At 38.9% G+C, this 16,471-nt stretch overlaps 1 protein-coding gene across 1 annotated transcript in view; it reads left to right on the top strand.

Moving 5' to 3' along the window:
- anp32e (acidic (leucine-rich) nuclear phosphoprotein 32 family, member E) overlaps positions 1–16,471 on the top strand; it is a 106,599-nt gene that overhangs the window by 65,528 nt on the left and 24,600 nt on the right. The window contains exon 3 of the mRNA XM_051923654.1: positions 9,560–9,682. Coding sequence (XP_051779614.1) covers positions 9,560–9,682 — 123 coding nt within the window. The remainder of the gene's footprint in view (positions 1–9,559; positions 9,683–16,471) is intronic.

Below are 16,471 nucleotides of genomic sequence, written 5' to 3'. Positions count from 1 at the left end.
TTACGATGCTCTACTTTAATAACAAATTATGAGAATAAAGTCGACATGTCGACTTTATTCTTGACAAACATCGAGAATAAAGTAGAAATGTCGTCATACTATTACACAGTACCCAGGTACATTACACAGTATTGAAAAAAATAAAACAAGTAAAACTTGGCATGCAGTATTATCTAGTACAGGGGTCGGCAACCCGCGGCTCTTCAGCCTCCTTGTAGTGGCTCCCTTTGGCCTTGACAAAAAAAAAAACATGAAAATGAATAATGGCAATTTCTTAATTTAAGTTGTATTTATTTATATATATATATATATATATGTTTATTTACGACTACTACTGTTATACATTTTAACATCTAATTTAGAGAGTTTAATTCTGCGTGGACAGAAGCATTTGCCTTCACCGCCAACGACGCTGGCTTACCGGTGTGCTTAATATGTGGCAATAAATTATCGAACAACACAAAAATGTAACGTTGAAAGACATTTTCGAAACAAGCACTCAGCATTCAAAATACCCAAGTGAAGATAAGCGAAAGAGAGCAATTTCGGAACTGCAACGGAAAGCTGAACAGAGCAAACATACTTTCAAAAAGTGGATCACTTCTACACAGTCAACTACAGCTGCTAGTTTTGTGGCAGCTCAAGAGATCGTAAGGAGGGGTAAGCCGTTCACAGACGGAGAATACATGAAAGAATCGTTCATAAAAATATCAGAGCATCTATTCTCCGACTTTAAAAAACAAACGGGAAATTGTTCAGAAAATGCAAGCTGCATTTAGAGAAAGATTCAGTGAGTTCAGAAAGGAAAAACACACACTCTCTCCTTCCCTGTCACACCCCTGGACATCGACCCATCCCTGCTGAACACATCCGCATTCACAGGAGTGAGTAAGTAAGCCCGATCTAGAAATTGAACTGGACGACATAGTAGATAAAGATTAATGGGTGTCCAAGTTCAAATGCCTGACAGCGGAGTCTTGAAGAAGTCGCCCGTCAGAAGGCTACTCTCGCTAAAGAGCACAAATGGAGTGATATTGAAAACCTCCCCAACCCGACAAATTTGTTTTCGACACATGGAGTGCCATTCCCGAACGTATATGAACATGAAAAATATGCATTTGGAGTCCTGTCCATCTTTGGCTCACATACTTAAGTGAGCAAGTTTTCTCAAGCATGAACTTCATAAAGTCCAAATATCGCTCCCGCCTCACACATGAGAGCCTGCAGTCCTGTGTGAAGGTCAAAGTCACATCGTACAGCCCCGACATAGAGATGATCAGCAGCGACCTTCAGGAACAGAAGTCACATTAAACAGGTGAGAACAATAGCATTTAATATGCTATTATTTTTCAGAAAAAAAAAACACATTCATTTCGGACCCGCAGCTGATGTAGGTTTTTTTGTATGTCAGGTGCTTCAGTTGATTCAGCACACTGAAATGGACTTTAATGTTTACTTTTTTAAAGCTGCTAAGCTACAGCTAAATGTTTTATTTATATTAAAGTGGGCTAGTTTTTATTTTAATTTTACACAGGTATAGGAAGGACCCAAATAGGCCTGCATAGTTCAGTTTAATTTATTTCAAAGTAGGCCTACACATGCACACTGCACTTCTGTTTGTTGTATTCCGTGGTTGTAACATGTAAAATCTACAAAAAGATTAAAACTTAAAAGTTTATAAGCTGTGTTATGATTTGCGGCTCCAGACTATTTTTCTTTGGAGGAAGGGGGGGCAAAATGGCTCTTTTCATAGTGAAGGTTGCAGACCCCTGATCTAGTAGTATAGAAATAGTATTCACACATTTGAACATAATGGTCCACATCGACCTTTTAAATCCAAAGTATCTCCAGACACAACAGACGTGACTCCTCTTTTCAGCAAAAGTTCTTCTGTGTCATCATTTTCAACTTTACCGTCTGCTACAGCTTCAGTTTCAGAATATTCTACATCCATTTTCACTGCGCAATTCCTCCACTACCACATGTATTCTGTGTTTAGCAGTGTAGCAGTAAAAAAGAGCCCCCGTGCAACACCGGTGTAGCCGTGAAAAGGTCCCCCTTAAACAGTTTCCTGCAGAGCCACGTTCCAAACGTTGTTTAGGCAATTTAAACCAGTGTTGCGGTATAAGAAAAATCCATATCATAAGAAAAATAAAAAACGGTTTTCGGTATGAACTGGTATACCACCCAGCACTTGTCCAGAGACACAATATCATCGACAACAGCAACAGACTCGGCCACAAAGCCCTCAATGTCTCTGTCTGCTGAACAATCCATGGTCCTGTAAGTCACTTGCCCCCAGGCTTTGACAGTGATACTTAAGTAAAGGAGGATGTTAAAGCAATTTTTCAAGAGAGTGTTAATTCTGTGTCATACTCTCTTCAAAATACCTTTGAAACTTGTGTGCTTTGGTGTAGAGTGTCTTAAAGTTAGCAATAACCTGGTGGTCCATGGGCTGAAATAGAGGCGTCATGTTAGGGGAACGTCACTGTGATAAAATCAAACTCCTCCACCAACTCGTCCTCCAAGCCTGGAGGGATGAGCAGGAGCATTGTCCATCACAATAAGGCATTTTATAGGCATTTTTTTTTTCTTGAAAATATTTTATCACACTTAGGGCAAAGACTTCATGGATCCACCAATAGTAAGTCCTGGTTACCTAAGCTTTACTATTATCCCTCCACATAACAGACAATTTACTTTTCCTCACGTTATTTTTCTTAAACACCCTCAGGTTCTCAGAGTGGTACATAAGCAATGGCTTGACCTTGAAGTCCCCAGTTGCATTTCCACATAGCAAAAGAGTCCTGTGCTTCATTGGCTTCTGTCTTGGCCAAGCTTTTTCCAGAATAGGACAGTTTCATCACAGTTGAACACTTGTTGGGGAAGAAAAAGCCTCAGCCTTTAGATTGTCACTAAATTCTTCCACATTTCTCAGCAGCTTCTGGTTTCGAGCTCACAGCCTCCCCATGCCTAACTACACTATGTATGCCACTTCTACTCTTAAATTTCTCAAACCACCCGCTACTAGCTTTGAACACATCGATATCAGCACTCGTACCTGGGCTTTTCTTTAACATGTCGTCAAAAAACCACCTCACTTTTTCACAAGTTTTAGTCTCAGAAAAACTATAACCAGCTGTTTTTCATTTATCCAAATCGCCCACAATTTTACCACTTCTTCAATCATCTTTGATATTTGTTTAGTAAGAACTTTCACTCCTTGTGCAACATTTGCTCCCTCGACTGTCTCTTTATTTTTAAGTATAGTATAGATCATTGATTTTGCCATACTGAGCTACATAACAAATCCAAGACACAAATGTAATTTTCATGTTTGGATATATTTTTTTTTTTCACCTCTGTCGTGGTTCTAACAACTTTTCTTTTCACTTTTCTGCTATCATTATCCTTCTTCAATCACATGGTGGCTTATTTAATAATAATTTATGTAAAAAAACAACAAAAACACAAAGAAAATCAAGAAAAGGCACTGCAAATTCAAGTAGGAGTCCACACTGAGCAGAGACTGCGGCATAACTGACATCTCCCACTGTACATTTCAGCCTGCAGAGCATGTGGTTCTGGCACTGATTTGTTCAAGATGAGAGTCATTCAAAAATTTGAGGTTCAGTTAATCAGTTTATATAGTGGCATAGTGTTGTGTTGATTGTGTGTTTCTGGTATTTATTCTACAATTTACAATCTCCTTTTAAGTCTGAATGACAGATTTTCAAATTATTATTAAACTTGTCTATATTAGGAACAGTCTATATTAAATGGCAAGGAACTTTGATCTCATTCTTTTTGTTGGTCGTATTTTTCTTTCTTTCAGCCTTTCTTTTGTTGATGTTTACTTGCTGAGCTGACCGTTCTTCGTGGGCTGCCGCCGTGTATTGTGTGTCTTTAATTTTCTGTGACAGTAATACTGTCTTGTACGGCTCTATTCAATAAGGGCGCGCACAAAAAGGCGAGCTTCAAAAGGGCGATCTCAATTGAGCGCGGCGAATAAAGGCGTTCGTAGATAATTTAGTTCATATGGCTCTGGAATATGTGAAGAGCAACAAAGGTGCTGGTCTTTATTTACGCGCGCCATTATTCGCTGCGCGCCCAATTGAGGTCGCCCTTTTGAGGCTCACTCTTTTTGTGTGCGCCCTTATTGAGGATACCGTCTTGTACGTGCCCGCAATATACCTTTAATTTTCTCTGGCGGTAATACAGGCGGTGCGCGTCGGTAATATGCCTTTAATCTCCTTTGACTGTAATACTGGCTTGTATGTGGCTGTAATATGCGTCACAGTATTGTGTACCTTTAATTTTCTCTTGTAGTAATACTGGTTTGTATTTCCGTAAAACGCCTCAAACTTTCTCTGACAGTAATATCGCGCATCGCACCGTGCCCCGCGCATGCGCACTTCACCAGCAGACACCCACACACGGACGCCTGGATGCACATAGGGATTTTATATATATATAGATAAGAAATAATTGTGTCACTGAATCTGTTTTTGCTATTTATTTCATTTGTCTGAAATATTTCTCCAGATGCAACATTGTATATGACTTGATTTTAAAATTGTCACTTTCACTTGTGAAAGCTGAGAGGGTAGGATCTAATGAGTGATTTGTTTTAATTGGTGAATCCTCAATATACAGATAGATACATAGATACTTTATTAATCCCAAGGGGAAATTCACTTACTCCAGCAGCACCTTACTGATACAAAAAAAACAATATTAAATTAAAGATTGATAGTAATGCAGGTAAAAAACAGACAATAAACTTTGTATAATGTTAAATGTTAACGTTTACCCCCCAGGTGGAATTGAAGAGTCGCATAGTTTGGGGGAGGAACGATCTCCTCAGTCTGTCAGTGGCGCAGGACAGTGACAGCAGTCTGTCGCTGAAGCTGCTCCTCTGTCTAGAGATGACACTGCTTAGTGGATGCAGTGGATTTTCCATAATTGATAGGAGCCTGCTGAGCGCCCGTCGCTCTGCCACAGATGTCAAACTGTCTAGCTCCATGCAACAATAGAGCCTGCCTTCCTCACCAGTTTGTCCAGGCGTGAGGCGTCTTTCTTCTTAATGCTGCCTCCCCAGCACACCACTGCGTAGAAGAGGGCACTCGCCACAACCATCTGATAGAACATCTGCAGCATCTTATTGCAGATGTTGAAGGACGCCAGCCTTCTAAGGAAGTATAGTCGGCTCTGTCCTTTCTTACACAGAGCATCAGTATTGGCAGTCCAGTCTAATTTATCATCCAGCTGCACTCCCAGGTATTTATAGGTCTGCACCATCTGCACACAGTTACCTCTGATGATCACGGGGTCCATGAGGGGTCTGGGCCTCCTAAAATCCACCACCAGCTCCTAGGTTTTGCTGGTGTTCAGGTGTAGGTGGTTTGACTCGCACCATTTAACAAAGTCATTGATTAGGTCCCTGTACTCCTCCTCCTGCCCACTCCTGATACAGCCCACGATAGCAGTGTCATCAGCGAACTTTTGCATGTGGCAGGACTCCGAGTTGTGTTGGAAGTCCGATGTATATAGGCTGAACAGGATCAGAGAAAGTACAGTCCCTTGTGGCGCTCCTGTGTTGCTGACCACAATGTCAGATGTGCAGTTCCCAAGATGCACATACTGAGGTCTGTCTTTAATATAGTCCATGATCCATGCCACCAGGTATGAATCTACTGCCATCTCTGTCAGCTTGTCCCTAAGGAGCAGAGGTTGGATTGTGTTGAAGGCGCTAGAGAAGTCTAGAAACATAATTCTTACAGCACCACTGCCTCTGTCCAAGTGAGAGAGGGATCGATGTAGCATATAGATGATGGCATCCTCCGCTCCCACCTTCTCCAGATATGCAAACTGCAGAGGGTCGAGGGCATGTTGAACCTGTGGCCTCAGGTGGTGAAGCAACAGCCTCTCCATGGTCTTCATCACATGTGATGTCAGAGCAACAGGCCGGAAGTCATTCAGCTCACTAGGACGTGATACCTTTGGGACTGGGGTGATGCAAGATGTTTTCCAAAGCCTCGGGACTCTCCCTTGTTCCAGGCTCAGGTTGAATTTGCTCTGTAGAGGACTCCCCAGCTCCAATGCACAGACCTTCAGCAGTCGTGGCGATACTCCATCTGGACCCACTGCTTTGCTGGCATGAAGTCTCCTCAGCTCTCTGCTCACTTGCGCTGTTGTAATTATGGGTGGGGATGTCTCTCCTATGCTGGTATCAGCAGAAGGTTGTGTGGAGGGTGCAGTACTCCGAGGTGAGAGTGAGAGTGGGTTAGGGTGGTCAAACCTGTTAAAGAAGTTGTTCATTTGGTTTGCTCTCTTTACGTCTCTCTCGATGGTGGTACCCCGCTTCGAGCTGCAGCCAGTGATGATCTTCATCCCATCCAACACTTCCTTTATGCTGTTATTCTGCAACTTCTGCTCCAGCTTTCTCCTGTACTGCTCCTTCGCCACCCTGAGCTGGACTCGGAGTTCCTTCTGCACGCGCTTGAGCTCATGCTGATCACCGTCTTTAAAAGCCCTTTTCTTCTGGTTCAAAAGGCCCTTGATGTCACTTGTAATTCATGGCTTGTTGTTAGCATAGCAGCGTACAGTTCTTACTGGAACTACAATGTCCATACAGAAGTTGATGTAGTCAGTAGTGCAGTCAACAACTTCCTCAATGTTCTCACTATGTGATCCCTGCAGGATATCCCAGTCTGTAGTTCCAAAACATTCTCTCAGAGCATTCTCATTCTCCGGGGTCCACTTCCTGAATGATCCTGATATACTGTGTGTGTGTGTGTGTATGTATATATATATATATATATATATATATATATATATATATATATATATTGTTGAAATGAAATAGTTTACTGTCAAATAATGCAAAGAGTACGCGACACGTGTTTCGCCCTAATTCTGGGCTCATCAGGCGTACACACTCACTGCACCCCCCTCTCGAGGAATTGAACATCGGACGTCAGCGACAGAGGCAAACGCCTCTAACGTTGCGCCACGGCGTGTGGTTCATTCATTTGACAGCATGTAGATCGGGGTAATTACATTCATTGCATTCGTGGTCTGTGTCGCAATCTTATTGTATGGGTGGTTACCTACCAGGTAACGCTTGTGGTTGGTCAGCAAGTCAGCTAATATCCGCCACGGTGCCCTCATTTCAGTTGCGAGAAGCAGATCATAGAATGGTTGAAATAGTTTACTGTCAAATAATGCAGAGTACGCGACACGTGTTTCGCCCTAATTCTGTATTTGTATACACATATATATATATATATATATATATATATATATATATATATATATATATATATATATATATATATATATGATATACTGGGCTTGAACCTTAGGCTATCAAATGCCACATTTACAGCGGACACTTAAGATGCAGGTTTCTGATGATGACTTTATATAATTAAGTCTTCTTTTTTTTTTTTTTTTGGCCACATATAGTTGATGTGCACAGTCACAACTTTGATTGTGCACACGAGTATTTAGATTCTCAAGTGGAGCAATGTATGCAAGTCCATTCATCCCATAAATGCTTTGTTTGCTCGGTGTGGACCATGATTACCTTTATGCAACAAAGAAACTTTTAGGAAAAATTATACAGAAAGCACTGTGTGTGTGTGTGTGTGTGTGTGTGTGTGTGTGTGTGTGTGTGTGTTATATTGGTGTACAAATTCAATTTCTACTGTAACCCAGGAATATCATAGTAACAACTGTTTTGTATTTTTAGTAAATCTGAAGTAGAAATACTATGATTAACCTAGTTACATGGTAAAAATAAGGTATGAAACTGGAACTTGTATATTAGTAGTGTTTATGGTGATGTTTTTATGTCTTAGATCAACAATTTTCAAAAGCAACCTTGGTCAGAGCTCAGCAGCAGAAGGGGAAGAACACACAGAATGTATTGGTACTGGAAACCTGCAGGTGTCTTTATGTAGATCGATGTTTTCCTGAGTTTCAGCAGTTTAATACACCACCCAGGTGCAATACTTTTTAATCGCCAGTCACATCACTTATTTGTCTTCTGTTCAGACCAAACAATCTTACCAATCTTATGTTCTATTCAGTCTTAAACAAAAGGTTCTAACGTTTCAGATAGCATGATCTTAATAGATTACTTTTTCAAATTTATTTCACATTTATATATTTAATATAGTGAACAAAGAGATATACTTTAATGTCCTCAAGGTGAAATAAACATTCTAGAGAAGCTCTCCAAAAAATGTACTAAAAACAAACAACAAATCGTTTACTCACTGGTGTTGTCAGTATGCAGTGTAATTAAATATGTGTGTTCAGGTAAGAAAAGGGTATCTTATGCTGGTGAAGTTGACTGCATTGTGAGTTTAATAGGAAGAGAAGTGATGAGCAGAATTTGAAAAACGTCTTGTCTCCTTCTGTACATAATTTCAATTATTCCTTGTGGAGCTCCGTCAATAACTTAAGTGGAACAGTGTTGATCCATTATGGGAAGCTACAGTAGGCATAAAACCTCTCACACATAGATAGATAGATATATAGATAGATAGATACTTTATTAATCCCAAGTGGAAATTCACAAATTCACATTCACATGCAACATCTGTTGATTTTAACTTTACATCATTGTGTAATCCCTTCCATGTCTTTCTTTTTTTATCGTTAACTTTAACATGCAGATCTTGGTACAATAATTGCATTATTTTCAATCATCTATATCATTTTCAGTTGTGTTATCAATTATTGTTTTCTTTTCATTCAAAAAAATCTAATATTTGATGGGGGAAAAAAACTATTGTTCTTTTCTGAATTTGAAAAGAGTATGTTTAAGTTTGAACCAAAGCTGAACCTGCACAAGATATCTTTAATATGAATAAGCCTTTTTTTATCCCATTTTTTTTTTATTTTATCATATTATGTTAATTTTGAAAAGCATTTATTAAAAGTATCTTTTTGTAATTTACTAATTTGGACATTACTTTAAATATTTTTCAACTTGATTTAAAAAATATCCATTTTATGTGATTTATTATGCCTTTTTCTGCATTTGCCTTGGTAACTAAACCACAATATAAGATGTAAATTTAAATATCTTATCAATTGCAGTTCAAATCTCATTTGTCATATTTGGACCAAATCATGCAACCCCGCGCAATTTATATCTGAACAGGTTTTGTCTTTACAGTTGGAGTGAAGCTCTCAGCAAGGTCTATGTTCATGACCATTAATAGTGCAAGTATGTAAATTAGAGAGTCCTTGAAAGAGGAGATTAGAATTTAAGTACTTTAAAACACAAGTAGCTGACCATCATAATTTTATAAACATACAATTTACAATATATACAAAAAAAAAAAAAAAAAAACGTGCAAATATTTTATTCATATCTTTCTCATCATATGTGGCATTCTGTTGTCCTAATAGAAATATATCAGTAATAGTATTTTTGGTAATTGTTTTGTAGATATTTTCTGTTTTCCCTAGTTGAGGCTTTAAGTAAAATTAAGGTTAGGGTACATATTAATGCAAACATTTCTTGATTTCTTTTCATCAGTTGGAGCTGAGTGACAATAACATTTCAGGAGGATTGGAGACTCTAGCCGAAAAGTGTCCTAACTTGACTGAATTGAATTTAAGTGGAAACAAGATCAAGGATTTGAGTACAGTGGAAGCTTTGGTGAGCTGAGTGCTTTTTTTCCCTTTTATAGTATATGGTTTGGTGAAGATGTCATGTAGGCATTATTTTTACATTTACCTTTGGACACAGGATGAGATTCAAATACAGGTCAAATTCCGTTACAATGAAGTGCCAGGGACCTAAAAAATATATTTCGTAGTAATGAGATTCTGTATTTGTTGCTATAATGCTTTCTTTAATTTGTATCCAGGCGTTTTGTAATCATTTCAATAGCTTCTTTCATGTTAATTTTCATCTCCTCCTGTCTACAAGTTATGCAGACGAGAATTTTTCTCTGCTTTTCCTTTGCGATAATACATTTTCGAATGATGCCCAAATCAAATGGCTGAAACACTGCCATGTAACTGGGTGGGAGGAACTCAACTCGAACATTATCTAAATTTAGAAGCATGCTGTGAGCAGCACAGTTGTCAATCAGAAGCAGAATCATCATCTTCAAATTGTGATGTTTCAGAACTCTTGTTGGAGCACAGCAGAAACAAATCCGAGCTAGTTGTGGTCGTGGTATCATCAATGGGTGATGCAAGGAACATTATAAATGCAGGGAAGAGTATTACTTGGCCACTAACCTGGCCATGACCCTGCCTGACTACTTTGTCTGTGTGTAGGAGAGTGGTAGATCCCGCTACAGTAAATAACCGCTCTGTTCCTGTTTCAAGCTGAATAAAGCTAGTTTTGCTAAGTACTGAGACTCGGCCTCATGTTTTGGGGTTCAAGACAGTGACTCATGCGTCACAATATCCTTGTCAAGTTGTCGTAGCCAGTTTCCCAAAATGTCTTGAGTCATCCAAGCTCGCTGGTTTTCTTTATACTCACAGGGAATAATGAGAGGAATAACTGCTTTTTCGACGTCTTAAAATGCAGCAGTTCGCATACGTTTGCACTGAGGCCCAAGGTTTGCAACCCGAGATTTTTATTCTGTTTTTGACTTTCAAGAAAGTCGATGTAGAATGTCGATGGCGAAATTCTAAATTCATTGGCAACATCTTTTTTCTTTTTGCCAGAATCAAGAGCTGAAAAAATGTCGTTTTTTTTTTTTCTAATGTGAACTGTTGTCATTTTTTTTGTGTCTGTCATTTCTATAGGAGGGTGACAATGAGTTAAATTCCAATTGATGTTTTTCAAATGTTGATGAGCAATAAGCAAAAGGTATCATTGAAAACCACAGAAAACAAACACAGCAAAAAAACAGTATGAGTAAAGTTCAAAGAAAGAGAAAAATTTATAATGTTTCTGTTCGGGGATCGTTGTACACAACTGAGCTGCGACCACAGAACGAAGTGCTCTGTGGATGATTCATTCAAGCATTTCAAGGTCTTTTGGGCACTTCATTGTAATGAAAGTATCTGCTGAATATATTTTGTAGTAACAAGATTTTTTATAGACTGTCTTATGGGGAAACTGTCGGGACCGTAAAATACTTCGTTGTAAAGATATTCGTTGTAACAGAATTTGACCTGTATCTTAGATTTATCCTTTGGAGCTTACCTACTGACGGTGTCAAAAGAAGTTTTAACGTAGATTATTAACCTCCTATATGCTCCAAAATAGCCAAGAAAACACCCCTGATATTCTATATGATTTAAGATCTGCTTTGAGACTGAAAAGGTCACTTTTTATTAATGGATAGCAAAGTTTTTATATGGTTTTATGTATTAAAAAATATGTATTATAATACAAACCTCTTGAGGAGAAAACCGAAAATGTTGCTGCATTGAATACTAGTAATGAGTAAAAAGAGAAAAGAAACACCAGAACACACCACATACAAGCAGGATACAGCTGAGGTGATTTTGGAATGTAGTTAAGATACCACGTTGATGTCTACTATGGGAGATGTAATAGACAGCCCATTGGGGGAAGACCCAGACCCAGAACATACTGGAAGAATTATATCACTCAGTTGTCCTAAGAGTGTTTTGAATATTCCCAAGAGAGATCTGGAGAAGTATCTAGGTAAAGGGAGGCCTGGACAACCCAACTTGGCAAGTTGCTACCCCAAACTTCATCAGGAATAGTGAAAAGAAAATGATGATGATAACAAATATGTCACTTTTAATAACTTATTCAATTTCTATTATATTTAATACTATTATTTGATAAAAAGATTAGGTGTTTTGCACTGCATAAACAGAAGAGAGATTCTTGTTTGTTCTGTCATAAGACAGAATGAAAAAAGGAAAAGGTAGAGATTACGGATGAACCCAGCTTACCTAGAAAGCATTCATATAGCCACTGGTCCTGTCAATCTGCATGTTAATGCCCTGTCAGAATCTGACAAGCTTGCAATACTTCAAAATTTGAAACTGTGTGGAAAAGTTATGAACTCATGTAATTTGCCATCCCCTTCAGTTTCTAGGTGACAAAATGCAGTCATTAAGTTGACTGCGCTCTTCAACCAGTTATGCAATGTGCTGCTGGCTTTTCATGAAAAAACACACACACACATACTAATGTTATATGTGTTTGCAATAATGTAATGCAGCACCATAATTTAAAATCACCCAAGTATGGCAAATGAAAATCTGAATGCTTACTTTTTAATGGCTAATGACATATTTTTTTAGTCACCTATCATGAAATTCTTTCACATACGAGCGGGGACCCAAAAATAACCAGAATTTTGTTGTTGTTAGGTTGGTACTTGTAGTACGTGGTGCAAGCGTCGTTTTTTTTACGATGACCGATTATCGTGAGCAACGCGCGGCAGTGAAATTTTGTTTTCTTCTTTAAAAAAGTGTTGCAGAAACTATTATGTTAAAAAAAAGCTTACAAAGAAGATGCTATGGGTAAAAGCCAAATCTACGAGTGGTTTGGCCGCTTTAAGAATGGTGAAATGTTGATTGAATACCACCAACTCCCCGGGCTTCCTTCAACATCGCGAACCGATGAAAATGTCACCACAATCCGAGAATTAATTTATGAAAATCGACGTAGGACCATTGACGAACTTGTTAAGATTACCCAGTTGTCGTGGGGCTCGGTTCAGCGAATTTTATCGCAAGATTTGAAAATGAGAAGAGTTTCTGCAAAATTCGTCCCGCGATTGCTGACAGCAGATCAAAAAGAGCATCGCCTGGAAACTTGTCGTGAAATGAAGGATCAGTTTGATAATGACCCAGATTTTTTTTCCAAAATTATTACAGGAGATGAATCGTGGTGCTACAGTTACGATCCTGAGTCGAAACAGCAGTCCAGTCATTGGAAAACCACGAATTCTTCTTGAGCAAAAAAAAGCTCGGCAGGTGAAATCAAAAGTGAAAACAATGTTGATTTCTTTTTTTGATGTCAAAGGTCTCGTGCATTATGAATTTGTTCCAGCAAGTCAGACTGTAAACCAAGCATTCTACCTAGAAGTGTTAAGAAGGTTGCGCAACAGTGTGAGAAGGAAACGCCCTGATTTGTGGGATTCGGGCGATTGGTTCTTTCATCATGACAACGCTCCATCTCACACTGCTCTCAGCTTTCGCCAGTTTAGCTCCATGTGATTTTTTTTTTGTTCCCTCGGATGAAAAAAGACTTGAAAGGAAGGCGTTTTGCTGACGTCGAAGAGGTAAAACAAGAAACGACCAGAGCATTAATGGGCATTACTTCAGACGAATTTAAAAAATGTTTCGAACAATGGAACAAACGGTTAGATAAGTGTATTTCCTCCAATGGAGAGTACTTTGAAGGAGACTAATTGTAGTTTGTACAGAAAATTAAACTAAACATGTTTTAAAAATATTTCCAGTTATTTTTAGGTCCCCCCCTCGTATGCTAGTATTTTATTCGCATTGAAGAGGGCTGGACTATGACTCAAATTATTCCTCACTTCAAATTAAAAGTCATGACATTATGCCTAGCCTAGCAAACATTTCATTCATATATCTGTATCACATAACGCTTAAGTAAAATTCAACTTACTGGGATGATGGCAAGTCTTCCTCCTCCACAGAGCCTTTAAAAGTATGTTTCCTATTGAAATGTTTGTGCATCTCCTTTGTGCTTTCATACCATATGAGGTCAGACCTACACATTTTGCAAATCAAAACCTTTTATTTGTTTATTTTTTATTTTTTACTTTTTTCTGCATTCAGAGTAAAGTGCTACCAGATTCTGAAAGTCATAGGTCGCACTGTCTTTTCTGGCACTTGCTTACTGTCTGACTTTTTTCCAAAGGCGTTCATAACTGAATGAAGTAATGCCACAATTGCGCAGCACAATGTACTTGGGCTAATGACGTAATCAACTAATCGATGAAAGTGATCATTGCCAACCTTTTTAATAATCGATTATGACAGTTAATTATTGCAGCCCTAAGATAAACATTATCCGCTCAACTCAATTTTATTGTCATTCATTCACATACATAATATATGATTGAATGATATTTTGTTCTTTACAGTCTCCAGTGCATAGGCAATACAACATACTGCACATTTAATAAACAACATAACATTACCAAAACCAGAGCAACAATACAATCAAACATCTATCTCATTTAAAATTGTCCAAAATGTTTCCAAGGCAAGATACAACCTGCAAACTTTGCAATCAAGCTCCACCTTCACCGAGCCACATGTTTTGGGCATACAGTAATCCCTCCTCCATCGCGGGGGTTGCGTTCCAGAGCCACCCGCGAAATAGGAAAATCCGCGAAGTAGAAACCATATGTTTATATGGTTATTTTTAGAATGTCATGCTTGGGTCACAGATTTGCGCAGAAACACAGGAGGTTGTAGAGAGACAGGAACGTTATTCAAACACTGCAAACAAACATTTGTCTCTTTTTCAAAAGTTTAAACTGTGCTCCATGACAAGACAGAGATGACAGTTCTGTCTCACAATTAAAAGAATGCAAACATATCTTCCTCTTCAAAGGAGTGCAAAGCAAGCAGTCAAAAAAAAAATCAATAGGGCTTTTTGGCTTTTAAGTATGCGAAGCACCGCCGGTACAAAGCTGTTGAAGGCGGCAGCTCGCACCCCCTCTGTCAGGAGCAGGAAGAGAGAGGAAGAGAGAGAGAGAGAGAGAGATAGAGAGACAGATAAAAAAAATCAATACGTGCCCTTTGAGCTTTTAAGTATGCGAAGCTCCGTGCAGCATGTCCTTTCAGGAAGCAGCTGCACACAGCCCCCCTGCTCACACCCCCCTACGTCAGCGCAAGAGAGAGAGAGAGAGAGAGGAAGAGAGAAAGTAAGCTGGATAGCTTCTCAGCCATCTGCCAATGAAATCAACTGGGCAAACCAACTGAGGAAGCATGTACCAGAAATTAAAAGACCTATTGTCCGCAGAAACCCGCGAAGCAGCGAAAAATCCGCGATATATATTTAAATATGCTTACATATAAAATCCGCGATGGAGTGAAGCCGCGAAAGGCGAAGCGCGATATAGCGAGGGATCACTGTATACCAAATTAACATCATTCTGAACAAAAATTTTTAAATGCCTTGGTGTCACGATCACTCCTAATCCATTAATAGCGTACTCCTAGATGGACTTAAAGTGGAGAAGGACAAACAAACTGTAATTGCCTTTATTTCACTATTGCCACATGGACTTATCTTGCTCATCTGGAAGAATCCTAACCCACCTCTGTTAAGTCAGTGGGTAACTATTGTTATATACTATTTGAAATTGGAAAAATTGTAATTCTCTCTTAGAGGATCTGTTCAAAACGTTTTTTTAAAAACCTGGCAGGATCTAATCAATAATGTTTTAGATTAAGCACTTACATTAGGGAATAAGACTCCTTTCCCTCTATACTACTCTCAAAGTTTTACTCTGGCAGTTGGCCTTCCTCTCTTTCTCATGAGTGGGGGTTGAGTTGAATTTAATTTTGTTAAGTTTGACTTGATTGTATGGAATGTTTTACATGCTTTAAATAAAGTCAATAAAAGTTTAAAAAAAGAAAAAGAGGTGTTATTGTGCCTTCTTGACAACAGTGCTGGTGTGAGGACATCAGAAATATACACCCCAAGAAGCTTGTTGCTACTGACTCTGCTACTTCCACAGCAGAGTCATTGATGAGCAGTGGTGAATAGTCCGCCAATGTTCTTCTCAAATCAACAAGCATCTCTTTTGTCTTATTGATATTTAGAGAGAGATTATTTTCACCACACGGGGAGGGGTGTCGAGGCCCAGCAGAGAGAGTTTTCTCACCAACTGCTGGGGAATGATTATGTTGAATGCTGAGCTGAAATCAACAAACAGCATTCTGATATACATATCCCTGGTGTGAGACAGTACAGCGTGCAAGGTATAGGAGATGGCATCATCAGTGGAGTGATTCGGATGGTAAGCATACTGGAATGGGTCCAGAAAGGTGGGGAGGATGGAGTTGTGTCTTTTGGCCAACTGCTCGAAGCACTTCTTCAAGGTGGAAGTCAGTGCTGCATTGTGGTTTATGGATAAAGCTTGTTAAAATGCTGTGGTTATTTTGTCTAATGCATGTTTTCATATTAATTAGACAGTAATGATAAATTTCTTTAGTTATTTGTTTAGATGTGCAGTCAGAAGGTGAATGTTGTGTAGCCTCATCATGTGCATATCTGCTAATGGTATTAGGCAGATTTGTTGATTCAGTTGTTTTGAGTACTAAAATCTGCATCTCCTGTGGATCTTGATTATCAGGTTTCTTAGCAGCAATCATTTTGACAGAGTGTAACACAAAGTTTGCTTCATGTTGCACATTTTGTAGTTAATATTTTCATGAATATATCTATCACCGCCAAATACTTTAAGTGCTGCCATCATGAGGCATTGGATTGAGTTAGAAATGTGGCACT

Source organism: Erpetoichthys calabaricus, chromosome 2 (assembly GCF_900747795.2).
Source record: "Erpetoichthys calabaricus chromosome 2, fErpCal1.3, whole genome shotgun sequence".
Classification (NCBI taxonomy): Eukaryota; Metazoa; Chordata; class Cladistia; order Polypteriformes; family Polypteridae; genus Erpetoichthys; species Erpetoichthys calabaricus.
The sequence above is the reverse complement of the archived record's forward strand: the minus strand, read 5'-3'. Positions and strand labels throughout refer to the sequence as shown.